General features: G+C 37.7%; 1 protein-coding gene across 3 annotated transcripts; it reads left to right on the forward strand.

Moving 5' to 3' along the window:
* Positions 1-1,257: 1,257 nt before the first annotated feature.
* LOC149009290 (PH, RCC1 and FYVE domains-containing protein 1-like) lies at positions 1,258-21,121 on the forward strand. 3 transcript variants are annotated; one of them, XM_089161548.1, is made up of 12 exons: positions 1,258-1,469; positions 2,151-2,383; positions 4,684-4,770; positions 6,448-6,537; positions 6,698-6,784; positions 6,965-7,066; positions 13,273-15,312; positions 15,454-15,579; positions 16,955-17,382; positions 19,089-19,455; positions 19,642-19,730; positions 20,553-21,121. In XM_089161548.1, the coding sequence occupies exons 2-10, from the start codon at positions 2,336-2,338 to the stop codon at positions 19,252-19,254; spliced, it is 3,174 nt and encodes a 1,057-aa protein (XP_089017674.1). In that variant the 5' UTR covers positions 1,258-1,469; positions 2,151-2,335; the 3' UTR covers positions 19,255-19,455; positions 19,642-19,730; positions 20,553-21,121. The 3 variants fall into 3 exon arrangements, with proteins under 3 accessions (XP_089017674.1, XP_089017673.1, XP_089017675.1); XM_089161547.1 differs by lacking the exon at positions 19,642-19,730 and having other exon boundaries at positions 20,553-21,120; XM_089161549.1 differs by lacking the exons at positions 4,684-4,770; positions 19,642-19,730 and having other exon boundaries at positions 20,553-21,120.
* The last annotated feature ends 678 nt before the right edge of the window (positions 21,122-21,799 follow it).

Consider the following 21,799-nt stretch of genomic DNA (forward strand, 5'->3'; position numbering starts at 1 on the left):
AAGGGGGGAGTGAGGGGCAGAACAGATCATAACCCTCTTTGGATTTTTAGGCATTATTTATTTATTAGATAAAAATTGGTGAAAGAAATAAATGTAATATTAACTTGTGGTGGGTTGGAAAAAAAAATTTGTAAAAGAAATTACATACGTAAGGTCTTATTTTTATTAGATCACTGTTTTTTCACAAAGTCCTATTCAAATTTGGGACGATGTGGGATGTCACATCAGCAGACTGGCTAAGGAAATTTTCTTCCACCCCTATTGAACCAAGCAATCGAAACTTTGTGGAAAATGTTCATTTTTCTCATTCCACTTTAAATCTTCAAATAAACAATATATTAGTTATTAAAAAAGAAAGAAAGAAAGAAAGAGGTATTAGAAGGGCACTCACCATGTAGTGAGCACGCAATTATGTCTTGCTACTATATATACCTGAGATGATCCGATCCAATTTGAAGTATTTAGCATCTGCGACAGTCGATTTCAGCACTAAACTACCTATCCAAACATTGACTAGTTTGAATCCTTCCTTTGAAAGGGTTCTCCTAATTAATGCTTAAGAAAATACAAGACCTAGTCATATGTAAATGCACTCATTGGATTTAATCACACTTAACCAAATACTATAACACATGGTTTTTTGGTTAGTAAGTCCAACACCTTTTAGTTGAGAAGTTGTGGATTCAACCTTGTCAACGGGATATTTATGTAAAAAAGCTCTCCTACATCAAAAAAAGTTCAACGACTGGTTGGATGTTGAATGTGAGATTTTCACAGACTTTGTTTTAGGCTTGTGCCATAATGGTGTAAGACGGTCTTGCTGACCAAATCGGCTGTTAGATTGAGATTTCGATCGAAAGTTCGACCAAATGCTGATCCAACGGTCAGGCAGGACCGTCCTTATATGAAGCAAAATCAGATCTTCACGAGCGAAAAACGACACCGAGAATCCCTGCACGGCTGCACCACGCCACCACATTGGATATGGATAAAATGCACGTGGGCCCATAAGCTGATGTGGCACGATCTGAGATCCATATGGCACAATTAAATTTCCGAACCTTTTTCTTTTAAGTAAAAATAAAATGTTTTTAGCTGGAAACATTCCTAAACATGCGACACATCATAAAGAATGTTTGCTTTGACCAAAACTGGAGAATCTTTGACCGAAAACAATTCAGGAACAACGAACAAAACAGCTCTCTCTCTCTCCTTCGCCTTCTCCCTCTCCCTGCCACTCTCCATCTCCCCCTCTTTTTCCCTTTCCCTTTCCCTGTTCCTCTCTTGCTGGGGAAATCCATCAACCTGGAGAATCTCTAACGAGTACATATCAGGAACAGCGAAAAATTCTCTCTCTCGCCGGATTTTGTCAACTCCAACAATGTCAGCCGAATATAAATCATGAAGAGGATAACTCTTTCTCTCTCTGGAAACCAATCAATCGACATTCATCACGGATGATCAACTTCGTAAGTCTCTCTTGTTCTAATCTTCATTTAATTTTAAAAGAAAATTAAATGTAGTATGTAATAAGGTAAGCATTTCTGGAGATTATGTTTCTCAATTGTGAAATGTAAGCATGATTTAATCAATCTAGTATCTCGTATAATCTCCCGCTTCTTGTTTTACTTTAAGGATGAATGTAATAAGGTCAGCATTTCTAGAGATTTGTGCTTCTTCATTCTGATATAAGCATGATTTTAATCAACGTAATATCCTCTATAATCTCCCGGGTCCCTCTTCTCTTACTTACAAATGGTTGTAAGATTTATTTTTCTCAATTGTTGAAATATAAGCATGATTTTTTAATTCATGCAGTATCCCCTATGATCTCCTGACTTCCGCTTCTTTTATTACAAGATCGAATTGACTGCTACTATTAAATGATATTCTTGTTTTGTGCAACTAATGCAGGGTACAGTTATTTCTCCAATTTTAGGTTTAAGGGATGGGTTTGTTGATCTCTGAGATTATACGCTGGATTTTAAATCTCTCTGTGACTTTGAAAAGCGCATGAAGTGTTGTTTCTATGGTTAAGATTCATTCTGAATGTGTATTTTATCTTAGTCTAAGAATTGGATGGAATATATTTTCCTTTTTGGCTCGGGAAGAATATTCGTCACTGAAGTGAATTGATATTTTCAATGTAGTGACTCAGTGGATGGTTGGTTTTTCATCTTCAACTCTTATTTGAAGGACTGGCAAATTGATGATAGGCCACCGTAGAAAATATTTTCATCTATGACGACTGGTGAATCAAAGTCTCCGCATCTGATGCAGTTGGTTGACATAGAAACGTTTCTTCAGTGCCTTCCCAAGAAATCTTTCAGATGGAATGGCAGATCTAGCTAATTATGGGAATCCTGAGCGTGACATTGAGCAGGTGAGTTTTCAAGTTCTCTTTTAAATTGAATTTATTTTCTTAGCCTTTAATCTCTTGCATTAAGTGCATCTCACCTGATATTGAGAGAAAGATTGTTAATCTTCAAAAAATTGAGTGTTCGGGGGCTGCATTTAGTTGCCACTAAAGTAAACTCAGTTCAATTTGAGCTTTTTCAGCAGCTTGTGACTACATCTCAATACTACTGGGAAGTTTTATTGAACTTCCCAGTAGTATTGAGATGTAGTCAATTCAATCTTTTTTTTTTTTATTGAACAATCTGATGGTGGAATCTCCAAAATTGCTTATCAACTGAAAGTCACTTCGCCCTTTTTTAGCATTTGATAAACAAGAACCAGGGATGAGAGTAAAAATTCCACTTAATAGAGCAAGTCATTTATAGCTTTCAATCATAACAGGGGGTTGTGGAGAAGTGGGGAGCTTTCGAGTTGTAGTTAAATTAAATGTCCCACTAAAATTTGAAAATTTAATGTAAAAATTCTATGATTACGTGATAGCTTCTTCTTTTGAGAGTTTAAAGGAATGCTTGGGTTTCTTGGTGACGTAGAACCATCTCTAGAGCTCAATGGAAAATATGCATTTATATTTTCTCTTCCTTTCTTAATGCTCACATTTCATGTTTTAACTTCTAGTTTTGAAGTTTCTGACCAGTATACAAATAGCAAGGTCAACAAAACCATCATTATTAGACAAATTAAAGCAACTCTATTTCAATCCAAATAAGTTTGGATACCTATACTTGTCAATAGTAATGTAAAGTAACGTCCTCGAAATTTCGTTGCCATTATTAATTTATTTAAAAGGTTATGCTCATATGCAACATAGAAACCATATCTTTGCAGCATCGAACCAAGATCAGAATGTGTTGAGAAAGCCCTCATGGCACTTTCCAGGAATTGAACCCTCAACCTCCTTGTACCATGTTATAATTGTTATCCCAAAGCTCAAGTTTTGAAGTAAAGGCATCAACAATGAATGGCAACCAATATTCTTATTCATAATGATACAAAAACTTATAAACATAAATCAATGTAAATTCATCAAGTGTCAAAAATGATATCAGATAAGATGAGTTGTTATAAATCCCACCAGGTGACACTGAGGCATCCAAGTGATGCAAAGGTGGTTGCCTTTCTTGCATCAAATAAGCCATGCTAACACCTGGACCCAAGAAGGCACCTTGACACCTAGATAATGCCCTGACAATTATGGCTGCTATTCTTGTCAGATTCTCTATCTTAAATAAATTGCAAGGCTACAATGGGCCTACCTTATGAAGAAGAAATAAGCTGTCTTCTATTACCTTTGAGATACCGTTTTTCATTCCTTCTGGTCCCTATTTCTAATATATATTTATTTCTTTTCATACAAATATACAACTAAGGATATTAGTAGTTCAGTTCTATTTTGTATGCATAGAAGAACAAAAAGAAGTTTGTTTGTTTTGTTTGTTTTGTTGGAATCTTGTTTAATTTAATGGGGACCAGACTGTGGCTTATGGTAAAAAAGGAAAATGATAATGAAATAGGTAGTATTGCTGAAGAAGTTGACAAGCCAGAGCTTGTGCTTATCAGGAGTTTAATGTTTGATGGATTTCGTAGGATTTTAAATGGCGTCGCAAGTTCAAGTATAGAGGGAGTGGAATGTACATACATTAGAGTTCCGTTTGAGATAGAAGTGAGACTGAGAAATTGATAGTAAATAGGGGGGGGGGAGACTAAAAATCTGGACTAAAAATTAGGTTATGAACATGTATGTATAAACTAAGACTTAAACTTGTTCATTAGCTCTCCTTTTATTTTGTCAAGTGTAGTAGCTCTTCTCCATCTCCAACTTCTAGGTAAACATTGATTTGGTAGAGAAACAATTTTCCAGATGTCATTATTCCCTTTTGCATTTCATCTTGCAAAGGAGTGAACGAGCCTTGGTGCAACTGTTAAGTTGCATTCTTTTTATCTGTTAGGAAGCTGGAAATAAGACTTCCTTCATTATTTTTGGGACAAATAAGACTGCTTTCATTTACCCCTCCTTGAGCCTGCATTTGGGGGTGGGGCTTGTGTCCAGCTAGCTCTTATATACCTCAGCATGTAAGGGGCACAAAACATGTTTGGTTTAGTAGGTAGTAATAATTTGATTTTCTATGCTTTTTGAGTGGAGCATGTAGTGGTTCCTTTACATGGCAATAATATTTTATCACTTTTATATTATGGGTTGCTTATAATGGTTAGTTGTTTTCCCTTAATTTGATTTGTATTTATTTATGCTTGATCTCTCTTTTGAAGGCACTTATTGCTTTAAAGAAAGGATCTCAGTTAATTAAGTATAGTCGGAAAGGAAAGCCTAAGCTTTGCCCGTTCAGACTTTCTGCTGTGAGTCCTTGCTGTCTTTTGATTTAGAATCTCCATATTATTGTGTTTACTAACAAAAGGTAGTTCAATCATGGATTGAGTAGTTGGGTGAAAAATGATAAAGTTGCACATCTCTGGTTATTTTCTCTCTCTTAATGCAATCACTGGATAGATGAAAATGACTCAAATCTTTGCATCAAGTAGAGATACATATGACATGATAAAATTATATTTTATGTGTATCAAAAGCACATTCATGCATTTCTTGATCATTTCCGTATGCAGCTTTATTGAAATTTGCATAACTTTGCTATGATATGTCTCTTAAGAGCACCTCTAGTATGATTAGCCAATTTTCTGATGCCTGATCCTTGTACCATATAAGATTGATGTCCTGCAAACCCTTCAGTTATAAGTTCCCAATAATCTCATATTGGTGAGATCTTGGTATCTTTGGAAGGACTGAGTAATTTTTCAGATGATACCAGAATTATGATAAAAGGATAAATGTATCCCAGAAAATTTAGACATAACATAAAATGAAAAAATGGTAACCAATCAGACAAAGGTTTAAAATTGGAGATCAAATAAGTATGACTAAACCAGGATACCCAAAAATGGTTGATAGTGAAAATCAGAGGAGAAATGAAGAGAAGGGAGAAGAATGACAGGGACTTACTGCCCTATGTGACTCCATGAAAACATATATGGATTCAAAGACATACCCAGTGCATGAGGGTGGACCTCTCACCTTGGAGGGGTCTGGTAGCCCTACCCCTGCTTTCACAGAGAGATTGTTTCCAAGGAAAAAGTAAGAGAAGAAAATAATCTAGGCTGGGTGGTCCTTTCTAATTGCAAATGATAAAATTTTTCAGTATATACTTATGCGAGCAGCAGGCTGCATTAAAGATCAGGCCCTTGCTCACCTTTCCCATGATACTGATTTCATTCTATGGAAACCTATGGAAGAAATATATACTGAAGTTTTTCAAGTCTGTATGTTATTCTTTTGGGTCCTCGTAAGAAATTTTAAGAAAGGAGCTTATCTTTAGGTCTTTGTGCCCGCTGAGCTTTTAATGATTCTTCTCAAGTATTCTCTCTGCTCATTGATTCAAAATATGGATCCGAAGGTGTGTCTCTTCCAACAAATGCTGCTATAGGATACTGTGGAAAGAAAAATGATGAAAACAATTACTTTGGCCAAAAATTACATGCTAGAATGATACTTGAGAAAGTTGAATTGGGCGTACCTGGAGGTCATCGCTATACCTAGGACTTGTAGCATCGTGTTCCTTCTGATCATTTTACTTTGTACTTGGAATGTTGATGTTAAACTATCATCAATTGATCCTTCACTTCCCCAGTATTTCTGGGTCTGCTCAATATGGCCCTGGTTCTGTATTGATATCCAGATGGGTGGATTTTCTTTCCAATATTTCTTGTCTACTAAGTTGCTAACATGATTCCTGTATTTGATCCATTTTATTTTATTTTCTTTTTAGTTTTAGTAACTCAATTTTTCTACTGAATGTACACATATTTCTGTGAAGCATGCTATTTTTTTTGGGGGGGGGGGGTCCCTGGGGCCCCCCCCTTTTGTTGGGCAGGCTTATTTCTGGTTGTTGTATGCTACTCTTAATGCTTTTGATATTGATGTTCTGCTTAGATGCTTTCCTAATGCTTATATGGTGTCCACAGGATGAAAAGACATTGGTTTGGTACTCTCATGGAGAGGAAAGGAATTTGAAGTTATCTACTGTCATACGTATTATCCCTGGGCAGAGAACCGTAAGTAAAACTGGTTTATGGGAACAAATTGTAATCTTATGGTTGCATATTCATTGAACCTCATTCTGACATCCTGCTATCAAGATTACAGTTTCAGATGTAGTGGAATTAATGTTGCGACAGCAAAAGACATTCATTTGCTGTTGTTTCTCCTCCTCAGGCTGTCTTTAGGAGATACTTGCGCCCTGATAAGGATTATTTGTCATTTTCTCTTCTGTACAATAATGGTGAAAGAACACTTGATTTGGTTAGTGAAATGGCAGAACTAATATTTATTTTATGAATTTCATTTGTTTACTTTTAAAGTCAATTTTTTTAATCAATTAGATGTTAAACACTGATGCCAATGTTTTTTTCTGTCTTTTTCCTTTTTAATAGCAGAGGATTCTTAATTTGATACTTATTATTATTTTGTTCATCTTAACAGATATGCAAAGACAAAGGTGAGGCAGAGGTCTGGTTTGCTGGCCTTAAGAAATTAATTTCCAAGGGTCAACGTAGTAGGCGTACAAAAAGTGACATCTATTATGTGAGTTCTGCAAGAAATTTACCCCTAAAAATGATTTTCTTGCAATCTTTTTGTAGGATTCTACTAGGAGTCCAACTAGAGTTTGTATTCATGTAAAATTCTATTCCTTGTAATAGTATACTTTCCACTTAATTATAAATAGAGGGCTTGAGATCATGGATCGATAAGCCATTCTACCAACATAGTGTTTCTCAACATGGCATCAGAGCCTAAGTTCGATTAGGGAAGAGAAAGAAAGAAAAAAAAGAAGACCTACCTCAGCCGCTGCAACTGCTCCATCGAAACCCATCTTCTTCTGTTTTTTTCTGTCTTTCTTCTTCTTCTTAAACCATCGCAGAAAGAAGACCTACCTCAGCCACTGCAACTGCTCCATCGAAACCCATCTTCTTCTGATTTTTTTTTTCTGTCTTTCTTCTTAAACCATCGAAACCGACTCTTCTCTTCCTTCCGCCTTCTACTTCTGAAGTTCCGCCATCGAAGTTCCGCCACAGTCACCTTCAGCCATCGTCACGGCTCAGGTAACTCGATCTCCATTGTTGAAATGGTAGAAGTGGAAGAACAAGAAGAAAGATTGTTACTGCTGCTGCTGCATCATCTTCCCAATCGTGCGCAACACAAATAGTTCTGTACAGAATCGCAAAGCAAGGGTAGCATCACCATCATCGTCTCAGACTCTGCTTCCGTCGCCATCACTTGCTTCCATCACAATCCCCATCGCCAAGACGTCTTCGATTTTTTCAGGTGTGAGGAAGAAGATATCGATTGGATTTATTTGGTTGGTTTTTGGGTTCAAGTTCTAGTTCGGGTTTTTAGTTTGCTTCAGTTCTTGGTTCATTGTCCAAAATAGACTAGACCAGAACCATATTTTTCCTTTTTGTCTCTGGTTCTATTAGCCAAAAAACCAGTAGACCAGACTAGATTTTTTCTCTGGTTCTATTAGAAAAAAAAAGGGAGGTATTTATAACATTTTTAGGTGGTTTGGCTATTGCATTCTGTGACGTTTTAGTTATTTTTAAAAATGTGAAGACTGAAGAACTGTAGACAATTTTTTCAACATGGCAACTATCGATGGTACTACTGCTCCCACCGGCCCTAAACATTACCCCACTCTTCATCCTCTTGCAGTAAGATTTGACGGGACAAATTATTTGATTTGGTCCCGATCTGCTTACTTGACTATTGCTGGAAGATGATTTGTTGGATACATTACGGGCACCACTATCAAACCTACTACCACAGGCGTTTCACAGGATAAATGGATCTCGAATGACTCTCTTATTATGTCATTTCTCTTGAATTCCATGATTCCAAATATTGCCCGTGGGTATCTATTACTTAAAACTGCTGCCCAAATTTATAAGGCTACTACTGAAACATATGGACATTTGGGGAATGCTGCATAGGTTTATGAGCTATGAAAGAAGCTTCATGAGACTACCCAAAAGGAACTGACTGTGGCCCACTATTATGCTGAGTTGCGATCTCTTTGGCAAGAGTGGGATCATTATGGGGATTATCACCTACTAATCCAGATGATGTGGCAACTTATAAGAAGTACATTGATAAGATTCGAGTATATGACTTCTTGGCAGGTTTGAACGTGGAGTATGATCAGATCAGAGTGCAAGTCTTAAGTCGTTCTCCCTTTCTTACACTAGAACAGTCTTATGCTCTTGTTCAGTGTGAGGAAAGTTGTCGATTAGCCATGCTTCATACTCCTATTATGGAAAAATCAACTTTACAGTTTGTTCACACTAAATCTGATCCGGCTAAGGAGATTGTCAAGTGTGAGCATTGTCACAAATCATATCATACCAAGGCAAATTATTGGAAACTACATGGGAAGCCTGCTGATTTTGAGCAAAAACGAGCACAAAGAAAGGGAAAACCAGAGGCTAATCTCTTTTAGACAGTTTCCACCACACCCTCTGCAGACGTTGGTTTTTCACAGGAGGAGTTTGCTACCCTGCGACGTATTCTGCAGTCTTCTACTGCCGGTACAGCCTCGACCACTGCTTTCTCTACTACCCATACCAACTCCTACCTTGCTACTTCAGGTAAAACTTTTACAGGCTTTCATGCTTCTTCAGTTTCTACTCCTTGGATCATTAATGCAGGAGCCATAGATCATATGACAGGTTTATTTCAAATACCATGAGATTGTCACTCTTGTTCTACATGGATTTATTTTTTAAAACAAAAAAATGAGGTTTTTCGATGTTTTTGTGACTTTCATAATATGATTAAAACTCAGTTCAATGCCACTGTGAAGATCCTTCGCAGTGACAATGGCACAGAGTATATTGATGGTGAATTTCAAAGATATCTCTCTAACTCTGGAATAATACATCAGACCAGTTGCGTTGATACGGCTGCCCAAAATGGGGTTGCTGAAAGGAAGAATCGGCATCTCTTAGAGATAGCTCGTTCTATTATGATTGCTATAAATGTACCTAACCAATACTGGAGTGATGCTATATTCACTGCTTTTTACCTTATGAATAGGATGCCCAGTAGAATACTTGGTTTTAAATGTCCTAATGAGATTCTTCAGGGAGCCTCTTCTTTTTTCATTCCCCCAAAGGTTTTTGGATGCGTGTGTTATGCCAGAATCACAGCCTACCAGAGTAAGCTGGCTCCCTGCAGCCTACGCTGCATATTTTTGGGGTATTCTGCTACTCAGAAAGAGTACAAATGTTATCATCCTTCTTCCAGGAAAACCTTCCATGGATGTAATTTTTCATGAGTTTTGCCCTTACTATACACCTCTCCAGGGGGAGAGTCCTAGAGGAGAGGTGTTCTTTCCGACTCTAGATCTTCCTATCACACACCAACACAACTTAAGAGTCTCAGAAGAGTTTACTGACCAGGGGGAAACTTCGGCCAGTATAATTGAGGACTCTAATCCTCCCCCTTCGATTTCTGAACCATGTGAAGAACTTAGTTAGGGGGAGACCACTCCTGTGAGACACATTGTTGGGGTCTTTCAAAACCAGATTGACCAGAATAAGGAGGTACAGACTTATCAGAGGAAGAAATACAACAGGATAAAGTAGGTGGAGAAAGGTGATACGTTACCACTTCAGTCTCTTGCTCCAAAATTAGATTCTACTGCTCGCCTTAAGGTATCTTCTTCTGATCTTCCTATTGCTGTTAGAAAAGGGGTCAGATCTTGTACTCAGCATCCCATAGCTAAATATGTTTCTTATAACTCTTTGTCTGACTCCTACCGCACTTTTATATCCTCCCTATCATCTGTATTTGTTCCTAAAAGTTGGCAGGAAGGCTATGCTAATAAGAGATGGAAGGCAGCTATAGTAGAGGAAATGCAGGCAATGAAGAAAAATGACACTTGGGAACTGGTTACACTTCCTCCAGAAAAAAAAACCAGTGGGCTGCAAATGGGTATTTGTGGTTAAACAAAATATGGATGGATCAATCAACAAGTTGAAAGCTAGACTAGTTGCAAAGGGGTTTACCTAGACCTATGGGATTGATTATCAAGAGACCTTTGCCCCTGTTGCAAACTAAACACTGTCAGAGTTATGTTGTCTGTAGCTGTGAACAAAGACTGGAACTTGCACCAACTAGACGTAAAGAATGCCTTCTTACATGGGGAGTTAGCAGAAGAGGTCTATATGGAAATTCCACATGGTTTCTCCGATGACAATACTCCAGGGAAAGTCTGTCGGTTGAAGAGGTCAATTTATGGGTTAAAACAGTCTCCTAGATGCTGGTTTGGACGCCTCCTGAAGGCAATGACTTCTATTGGGTACAAGCAAAGCAATGCTGATCATACACTATTTGTCAAGACTAACATCACACTTCTCATTGTTTATTTAGACGATATTGTCATCACAGGGAATGATGGTGAAGAAATTCAAAAGTTGAAAGACTTTTTTGGCAGAGAGTTTGAAATTAAATATCTAGGGAAGTTACAGTATTTCTTAGGGATTGAGGTGGCTCGATCAAAGAAAGGTATATTCCTATCCCAAAGAAAGTATGTCCTAGATCTATTATAAGAAGTGGGAATGTTGGGGTGTAAAGCAGTTGATGCCCCTATTGAAGCTGGAGCTAAACTTAAAGAAAAAGAGGGAGAACCAGTGGACAAAGGAAGATACCAAAGGCTGGTAGGGAAGCTTATTTACTTGTCCCACACCAAGCCAGACATCGCTTTTGCTGTAGGGATAGTGAGCCAATTCATGCATGATCCATATTTATCTCATATGAAGGCTGTTACTAGAATACTATAGTATTTGAAGGGAACTCTTGGAAAAGGAATACTTCTGTCACCCACCGATAATCTAAAAGTAGAAGCATACACTGATGCAGATTGGGCTGGATCTTCAGACAGGAAGTCAATTTCAGGTTATTGTACCTTTGTTGGAGGTAATCTAGTTACTTGGAGAAGTAAGAAACAAAATGTGGTAGCTTTATCTAGTACCGAAGCTGAATATAGAGCTATGGTTTGTGGAGTTTGTGAGCTACTATGGTTGAAAGGCTTGCTACATGATATTGGAGTCCAAGTTCCAAACCCTATGATGTTATATTGTGACAACAAGGCTGCTATTAGTATTGCTAATAATCCAGTGCAACATGATCGAACTAAGCACATTGAAATTGACAGGTTTTTTGTCAAAGGAAAGTTGGAACAAGGGCTTATTTGCATGCCTTTTGTAAGATCTGAAGACCAAGTAGCAGATGTTTTCAATAAGGGTTTGAAAAAAAGAGATTTCCTTCCTATTGTAGGCAAGTTGGGCATGACTAATATCTATGCCTCAACTTGAGGGGGAGTGTAGGATTCTACTAGAAGTCCAATTAGAGTTTGTATTCATGTAAAATTATATTCCTTGTAATAGTATACTTTCCACTTAATTATAAATAGAGGGCTTGAGATCATGGATCGATAAGCCATTCTACCAACATAGTGTTTCTCAACACTTTTCTAGCACGTAATGAAGGCCGCAGCACTATGTTTCCAATAACTATCACTAGAACATTTTCTCTAGCTTGAAAACCTGACTGTTTGCAAAAGGGAAAACATTTTCTCTAGCTTGGAAACCTGACTGTTTGCATAAGGGGCCATGCAGTGTTTTTTTTTATCCTGGTTTATTAGATTAGCACAAAGTATAGTGGCACAACCGGCCTGTGTGAACCTGTATGCATGTGATCATGAATCTAACTGAGGCATAATTTTCCTTTGCATTTTGATAATAAAGTAATTCCATTATAATAACGAAAGGGAGCTAGTATTACTAAGAGCTTGCAATTCATAAAAAGTTCCTTTGCAAGTCTTTCTGTATGATTCTGCATCATCTTTGGCACTTCTTTGAAATACTCCATTCATAAAACTCTGTTAATTTACATGGTGAGAGTATTGGTTCATTTCAAATACCATGAGATTTTCCTATAATCCAAGCATTATTACAAGCTGGTTTCTTAATAACAAGGAGAGTCCCATTTTATTACAACCTGGTTGTATAAATATTGGTTCTTCCACTTTTATTTAGAGAAACTGCATCCCATAAGTTTTCCATGCATCCGTAATTGTCAAGATGACTAGGTGCCCCAAGGCATTGGAGGGGAGGGCTAGATATTTAAGTTACCCAAAAAAGTACTTGAGTAACCCAGTAAGGTGTCCAGCAAAGGCTGTTGGAAGCCTAGGTGATGCCTTGGAATTTATGCATTTTTGTGTTGTTTGCAGCCATTGTTTATTTGTTCAGGATATTTCTTATTTCGATGTTCATTATTCTAATATGGAACTCTTACATGAACTAAGTTACATTACGAATGAATCTTATACAGTTGAAGAAGCCTCATGTTTTGAAGGGCTATCCGTCCCTTTATGGTCATCAGTAAGTAAAATTTTAGGAGAAATGCTTCTGTTCAGAAGGTCAAATCAGATGATTTACACTCCTACATGGTTCTTGAACATTTTATTTATTCTTTAGGGATATCTGAACTTCTTTACTTTTCCTTTAATTTTTGAAAATTATCAGCTTTAATTGCATTTATACATGATTTCAGACATAAATGATTTCAGCTCTTGTACTATGAGAAGACTTACAGTATTGTTTTCTTGACATTTTGACTTTCGGCCTCCCACTTCCCTCTTTCAACTTCATGCAAGTGAACTGTTTTTTTTCCAATTTGATCCAATTGTATCTTGGCTGTCTAACTTGGTTTATTTTATTTATCTTTTTCAGATCCAAGACAACAGTGACTTCCTTTCAAATGGTCGTCCTTTTGGTGCAACACTAGAGCTAACATCAAGTTCCCGTAGTCTGACTTCTGTGAGTTTGGCAAGCTCAGATGCGGCATCAGACAATGCAAATATGCAACTAAGAACAAGTATAGGAGATGGTTTTCGACTTAGCGTTTCAAGCGCTCCTAGTGTTTCAAGTGGTGGTTCTGGACCAGATGACATTGAATCTTTGGGTGATGTCTATGTCTGGGGAGAGGTTTGGTCGGATAGTAATTTAGCTGATGGATCTGCAAACCCTTTCCCATCAAAAACTGATGTGCTTCTTCCCAAACCATTAGAATCAAATGTAGTTTTAGATGTTCATCAGATAGCCTGTGGTGTTAGACATGCTGCTCTTGTTACAAGGCAAGGTGAGGTTTTCACTTGGGGAGAGGAATCTGGTGGGAGGCTTGGCCATGGAATTGATAGAGATGTCTGCCAACCTCGACTTGTTGAATACCTGGCAATCAACAATGTTGATTATGTTGCCTGTGGCGAGTATCATACATGTGCCATATCTATAGCTGGAGACTTATTTACCTGGGGCGATGGTACCCACAATTCTGGACTTTTAGGTCATGGAACAGATGTTAGCCACTGGATACCAAAAAGAATTTCTGGGCCTTTAGAAGGACTTCAAGTTCTGTCGGTTGCATGTGGCACGTGGCATTCAGCACTAGCAACTTCTAGTGGCAAGCTGTTTACATTTGGTGATGGGACATTTGGTGTTTTGGGGCATGGGGACCGAGCAAGTGTCACATACCCAAGGGAAGTTCGATCTTTGAGTGGACTAAAGACTATTAAGGTGGCCTGTGGTGTGTGGCACACTGCAGCTATTGTAGAAGTTATGGGGCAAGCTGGGTCAAATGTTTCTTCTAGAAAGTTGTTTACCTGGGGGGATGGTGATAAATACCGTCTAGGTCATGGGGACAAGGAAATAAGACTAAAACCCACCTGTGTTTCATCAATTATTGATTACAATTTACACCAAATTGCCTGTGGAGATAGTATTACTGCTGTCCTTACAACATCAGGGCATGTTTTCACCATGGGAAGCACAGCTTACGGTCAGTTGGGAAATCCTCAGTCTGATGGTAAGGTTCCTTGCTTAGTGCAAGATAAATTGGCTGGTGAATATGTTGAAGAAATTTCATGCGGCTCATTCCATGTTGCTGTGTTGACATCAAGAAGCGAAGTATTCACCTGGGGTAGAGGTGCTAATGGAAGATTAGGACATGGGGACATTGAAGATCAGAAAGTTCCTACTCTGGTAGAAGCACTAAGAGATAGGCATGTGAAAAGTTTATCATGTGGTTCAAACTTCACTGCAAGTATATGCATTCATAAGTGGGTGTCTAGCGCAGACCAGTCACTCTGCTCTGGTTGTCGACAAGCATTTGGTTTTACTAGAAAAAGGCACAACTGTTATAACTGTGGACTGGTGCACTGCCATGCTTGCAGTTCAAAAAAAGTATTAAGAGCTGCATTAGCTCCAACTCCTGGCAAACCACATCGTGTATGTGACTCTTGTTATACAAAGCTTAAAGCTTCTGAGGGTGGTGGTACATCAAATTTCAATAGGAAGATTGTCGTGCCTCGACGTTCAGTAGATCACAGGGAGAGGCTTATTAGGGGAGAGGCAAGATTCTCAAAGGTTCTTCTATCACCTTCCTCAGAACAAATGAAGTACATCGAGGTAACATCAGTAAAGCATGGGATGAAACCTGAAGCTTCTACAATCCGAATTCCTCAAGTTTCATCACTCTTGCAGCTCAGAGATATTTCTTTTCCAAGTCCACTCAGTGCACTTCAGTTTGCTCTGAAACCTGTTATTACCACATCACAACAGCCGGCAGTGAACGCAAGACCTGCTTCACCATACTCAAGTAGGAAGCCAAGCCCTCCACGTAGTTCAACTCCTGTAGTTGCAAACAGTTATTTGGATCGTCTCCATAAAACAAATGAAAATTTGTTTCAGGAAAATGTGAAGTTGCAAAACCAGGTAAGTTGTAATTCTTTCATACTTGTGATCCTGACAGTATTGACTTCATTTATTTCTTGGTTGATAGGTTCTGGAGGCATTATCTGTAAGAGACAGTGTCATAAATGTTAAATTCACAATTCATGTGCCATGACATTTTAGGTCAGAAGTTTGAGACAAGAGCTTCAGAAATCACAGGAAAGAGCTGTAGAAGCTGCTTCCTTGGCAAATGCAGAATCAATGAAGTGCAAAGCTGCAAATGAAGTTATTAAGTCAATTGCAGCCAAGGTATTATGTTCAAAGTGAACTCCATACCATCAATTATATGATGATTATTGAACTAGTTGCCAACAAATTCCTAGAAAACTTTAAGAGCCACTCATTATTGATCATTTTCAATTGTTCTGCCATGTCATCAGATTTTAGGTTGGATAATTTTTAATAGTATTAAAATGAATTTGCTTACCATATTTTGTAAGTGAGATCTTTAGTATATTGCATTGGTACCACTTTAGCATGCATACCTATTGAATTGTTTCGTACCACATCACTATGTTATATGGGAACCTTTATTTAGCATAATTACTAGCTTCTCCAAACATTTTAGTGTGCATACCTGTTGAATTGATCTGGTAAAATTAAATGCAAGTACATAGAGATAGCTGTTATCTTGATATTAGATCCTCCTAGAAAGAGAAGCCAAACCTGTAGCATTGATTTGGAGGAGCTTTACATCAGTAAGGACCTTTATGTCACTGTTTTTCATCATTCCTGTTGATTTTCTTTACTCATATTCTGATGATTTTCAAATGAAGAGTCGTACTGAGGTGTCCTGAAATGTGCTTTTAATAGGAACCAACCAATCCAGATAAGCAATGCAAAGGATTTATGAACTTTAGGAAAGGATACATTTAACATTCATGTACTCAATTCACTAAAATGGAAATGAATAAAATGGTTAATCATTTGTCAGGTATAATACCTTGAGAATTGACATTGAACTTTGGGGGATGCTTGTTCCCGAAAAAGGTAAAGAATTTTGGGTTTCAGGTCTTTTGAGCCCCATCCTTGGGAAAAGAATCTGTATACAGTTTCCACCAAAATCAATTACAAGGGAGAAACTTTGAGGTCTTTTGAGGCCTATCATTGGGAAAAGAATCTGTATATAGTTTCCACCAAAATCAATTACAAGGGAGAAACTTTGAAATTTCAAGGAATAAATTGTCTAGATTTTGTTGAAATTTGTCAGTTTGCATGGATTACCATTAATTCAGGATTTAGAATATCATATACAGTAAAAAAAAAAAAAAAAGAAAGAAAGAAAGAAGAAAGAAGAAGAAGAAGAAGAAGAAGAAGCAGCATTAATAAGCTGTCTATATTAGATGCAGTGCAAAAGCTGTAGGTATAGGACATAGAGTAGGGATCAGCTGCCTCCTGGGTGAACATGGGGGATGAATCCCAGCCAAACATGGACAGTTGGGATTGTCTCCCCCTACCCCCCCCCCCCCAAACAAAAATTAAATAAATAAAAGAGGAAAATGTTAAAAGAACCCCAACATGGGTAGCAGATCTGCACTCGTGGAACATATTATATTATCTCAGGTGAAATGGACTCCAGTCACAAATTGACTTATTTTCTTTTGTGCTTTTATGTGCCATTCAGGTGAAGGAGATGGTGGAGACGCTACCTGCTGAAATCTATGAGAGTGAAAACTTCAAAACTATGTATGGCCAAGTTGAATCCTTGCTAAAAACAAATGGAAGTCAAGAAGCTCCTTCCTTGCAAGAACATTTAGAGTCTGACCAACAAGACACTCCTGATAAATCTGCCTTACGTGATGAATCCTTGACCAATGCACAAGATGAAAAAGTGGATGGTGCCATTCATGTATCACAGAATGCTGAGGAAAATATTGAAAACAGTAATAGACTGCCCATCGCCAATGCTGTGGACGAAGCAAGATCACCCCAGACATCCACAGTGAAAAGTGTGAAAGAAACAGAAATGACTGAACTATTTGAACCTGGTGTATATGTAACTCTCATTCAACTTCGAAATGGAACCAAAGTGTTCAAGCGAGTTAGATTCAGGTATTTATCTACAATCTTGATCCATTTTGAAGTAGGTTTGATATACTAGAAGCATGTAACAATTTCTTATAAAGTTTTCAGCATTTATCTTTTCATATCTCATTGCCATAGCTAAGCAAGTATTTAATGGAGGTTCTTTTTGTTTCTGGAAGTTTAGATGAAGGTTATTATATTCATATTAGGGGAAAATAAACAATTTCTTAGTTTGATGTTCCCATGTTATTTTGGTGCATTCATTTTTTTTTTCGCATAAAATTTCTGTAGGATTCTCTCCATTCCGTTTAACTATGATATAGATGGTATACTGAATGAGAAACAAGTAGAAAGGAGACATCAAAAAAGAATAGTAGAGAAAACATCCTTCAGGAACAACACAAGCATAAGAAGTGAGGACACAATCATAATTGAGTCAACTCTATCCCCATAAACCTGGGACGAATCACCTACATAAACATCAACTAATCTCGATTTCACAAGAATCTATTCTGAGGATGATACTTTTGTATCTTCCCCAAAAAGAAGTTCCATATTCAAATTTCCTTCTACAATAATGACAGCCGCAAGCCAAAATGTGATGCACATAGTTGATAGAACTACCTCAAAAGTTATATAGCTATTGAAGAGCATGCCCTGCTAGGAGATGAAAGAGTTTCTGGTGTCTCTGTGGCCACACAATTCCAGATCTTAAGGTCTTGTCCATTTTTATTAGATATTGTTTCCCTATTCAGATTCATATATGATGTTAGGAATTCATAGCTGAACGTTGTAAGTTCTTGAGTGATGTTTTTTGCTTTATCCCTCACCTTTTACCATCACTATGATTCCCTTACTGTTTCCTGTAGGATATATAGGCAACCAACACACTTTCTAGCATAGTTGTCAACTAGTCTTCCAAGGGGCCCTGTTGGTGTTGCCATGGTTCCCCCCTCCACTCCCCACTTCGATCTCTTCACCATCTTGTCAACTATGTTTTCTAACTCTTTCTAGAGGACGGAATAGAAATTTCTACCGGTTAATTTAAATATTTGTTTCAGGAAAGGACCCCTGATCACCCTAATCATTTAAAGCTCATATAAAGATTGGTTAAAAGCCTACAAACTAATTGAATTATATTATTCATCTGTAGATCCATGATGTAAATATTCCTCCGTTAAGTGTTGGGAAGGTTATTTTGTCCTGGGACAAAGGATTTTGGAGTGAGTACTAAACTTTGGCATGTTTGTGCTAATTGACTGCATTGAGACTCCAAATCTAGGTATTTGCCTTAGCAGCTCAAACAATTTACCATTACCATTAGCAACACAAAGCCATGTATACCAATTTTAGAATATGTCAAGGGAATTAGGCTAAGCCATCTGGAGGAACTCCACATTGGATTAGACTTTATGGAATGATAAATTCCAATGTAAAAGTCAACAAAATAAGGGGATACCGTCCATGTGTGTGTATTTTAGTTTATTAATTATTGAACCTTCACATATGTAAATGGTAGCAGTGAATGATTATTCTGATAGTAGTCTAATATGATGAATGTAAAGTTTACTTATGACTTCTTGACACATCAAAAATTTTTTTATGGTCTATTTGTTAATGACTGGATAATATTGGAGTTTTTGGATGATAAATGTTTTACCTGATTCTCCATTACTAGATAGTTCTTAAGTGTTGTTTTCGCACATGTTATATTTCTAGATATGCTTTTGCAGCAAAAGACGGTTTGTTGAGCATCAGGCGGAAGATTGGTGGAAGGAAAACAAAGATAGGGTACTTAAGAAGTATAGCCCAGGGAAGGGCAGTACCCAAACAGGATCAGTAGTCAATGTAGCACCGGCTGCCGAAGAAGTTGAGGCAACATCATCTTCTCAAACATAGCCAGTCCATACAAAAGACCAAAAGTTAAATAAGTACAGAAGCAATATGTGAATTGATGGATACAGTAGTTGTAATCATGCTCCAAATTCAGATTCAGAAAGTAATTTCTCTTTGGAAGAATGACAGAAAATTCAATCTTTGTTAACGTAGCAGGGACCTAAATTTACAGTGAGAGGATGATGACACAGCAGATAATGCGAGGTAGATAAGCTTGTCCCTAATTCTTTTATTCTTTTTATCGTTAAGTTTGTGTTCATTCCTCTTGCTTAATTTGTTTAATACTAGTGTGAAAATATGTCATTGTTACACACAATTCAGGTGGTGAAGTGAGTTGATTTTTGCCCTTTAACACTGGTTTTGTACTCTCCTGGCTTTTTTCCTGTTCAGAACAGTATGACCTTTGTAAGGGTAGGGAATGTTGCATAAAAAAGCCCTTGATACTCGGGTGGCCCCATGTTACCTCTCAGATTCCTATGGTTAGTACCATATCTGCAATATCGGTTGATACTCGTCATTTCTTTCAGGTCCTGATACAATGCATGGTACCGAAATTTGGTACTAGTGCATGTAAAAACATCATTGGTTGGTGGAAGTTTATGAATTGAGTATACTTGTCTCATCATACTTGGGTTCTTATTCATTACGTGATATATTTTGTATCCACTTATATTGTTTTATGCTCGAAAACTGTTGTGCATATATCTTGAGAATTTATTTCCATATGTTTATTGACCATTTCTCTATGCATTGTTGGCATGTGTTCTATCTTTCTAATGATGATTACACTAAGAAACATTGATACAGATACTTCAAATTTTTATGAAACCTGCTCTAGTTACCTTGTAAGATTATGGCTCCCCAAGCTAAATTTTGAAAATAAAACAAACGACTGCCTGTGATTTGCTTGGGACTAATTTTTGAGTCGAAGGCATTGAACCATTCTACTTGTGTGACAGGCAATATCATGTGAATGCATGATCAGCTGGGTTCTGCAACGCTTGTTAAATCAAAATATAATTTAGGGCATGATACAGATAAATAATTAAACTCTCAACATCGAGCCACTAAATAATATTGTCCTTGCTAGCTATTCAGTTCTTCAGGAATTTGGGAATCTTCAAAGTCCACCTTCTCTACTAATCCATCTAAGAAAAGCAATTACAGCTTTGAAGATGCTAGCAACTGAAAATTCTCCAGCCTGGGTTCTTACCAGTTCTGTATAGGTTCTCTTTATAGCATCTGCACCATTTCAGTTTTTTCTGAACTTTTCATGAATGACTGCTTCTGTGTCCTTGCAGATCATTTGACAAGGATGGAGGAATGCAAAGAACCAGGCATGGTAGTTCATATAGATGAGAGTTGATTTATAATGCTGGAATGTTAATGATCAGTTTCCTTCATCAATTGCTTCACATAAAAGAATGTGCCTTGCAAAAGGTTGACTCAAGAAAAAAAAAATCATCAAGCACTTCAAAGCTTTTGGACGAGCAGTGTGTAGTGAACACTTTCAAGACATGAGAAGCCATAAGTTCAAATACCTCATGGAATGAATCTGTTTACTGTTGTCTTTGGAGAATCCAGTTATCCTCAATTGACGAAGTTATGGAGATAGCTCCACGAAGTTCCCCTCTTTCTGATTGATCTCTGTCGTCTCTTGGTTTTAGTTGTAAAGCAAATTGTAAATTTACATTTAAGAAAAATTGCTGTTTAAAAAAAGGGATCAAGCATGAAGCTCAAGCTGCTAACGCTATCGTTACTATTTACAGGGAGAAAAAATGCGAGCACTCCGCCACTCCCTTTATTAGAATAATCACTCCCCAAAATTAAATTCAAAGAAAGCAAAAGGAATATGAGGAATGTGAACCTGGTTCCAGGGGTGAAGCCAGAAAGGTTGGGTGGTTCAACTTCAATGCTGTCAACGGTTGAGATTGAAATCTTGACCATCTGTCTTGCTTTCAACCACTTGCGAGATGGATAGTACCGATGGCAGCAGGTGCTACGCATTAAACGAGCAGCATTCAGGTCTCTCCCACAGTTGGGAGCCAATGCAAATGATTGTGAGCCTCACCCTGAACGAAGCCAACACGGTTGGAACCTCCCTTTTGGGACTCTGGAACGCTTCTAGCCCTGGCCAGTGGTCCTAATCATTGCTACTGGCAAACTACCCATCAGGGGTGGGAATCTGAACCCCTCCATCAAATTATAGATACAACCCTTCCAAGTCTCTGTGCTTTACTCATGCCTGAATTCATGAGCTCTAGCCTTCTCACCCCCCCCTACCCAACCCAAAAAAAAATTTAAAATATATATATATATATATATATATATATATATATATAAGCTACCCTATAAATGCTGTTTACCAAAGATCTAAAGTAGCCTTCTCCGATCCAATTGGCAGGTTAGATCAGCGGTATTGATTTTCTGGTACCATTTATGACTTGAACAGAGGAAGACGAGTGAAGAGGGTATGTGTGAAACCCGGCCCTAACATTAACCCGGATACTCTTTGATTGTAGGTCCGAAGACCCGAAGTAGAAGTGAA

Source organism: Hakea prostrata, chromosome 7 (genome assembly GCF_041222555.1).
Source record: "Hakea prostrata isolate BN-2017 chromosome 7, UWA_Hpros_2, whole genome shotgun sequence".
NCBI classification, from domain to species: domain Eukaryota; kingdom Viridiplantae; phylum Streptophyta; class Magnoliopsida; order Proteales; family Proteaceae; genus Hakea; species Hakea prostrata.

Coding starts and splice junctions, on each gene's coding strand:
- LOC149009290 (XM_089161548.1), top strand. CDS start 2,336: ATGGCAGATCTAGCTAATTATGGGAATCCTGAGCGTGACATTGAGCAG. Junction 7,067..13,272: donor CAAAAAGTGACATCTATTAT/GTGAGTTCTGCA, acceptor TATCTTTTTCAG/ATCCAAGACAACAGTGACTT. Junction 17,383..19,088: donor TTCAAGCGAGTTAGATTCAG/GTATTTATCTAC, acceptor ATGCTTTTGCAG/CAAAAGACGGTTTGTTGAGC.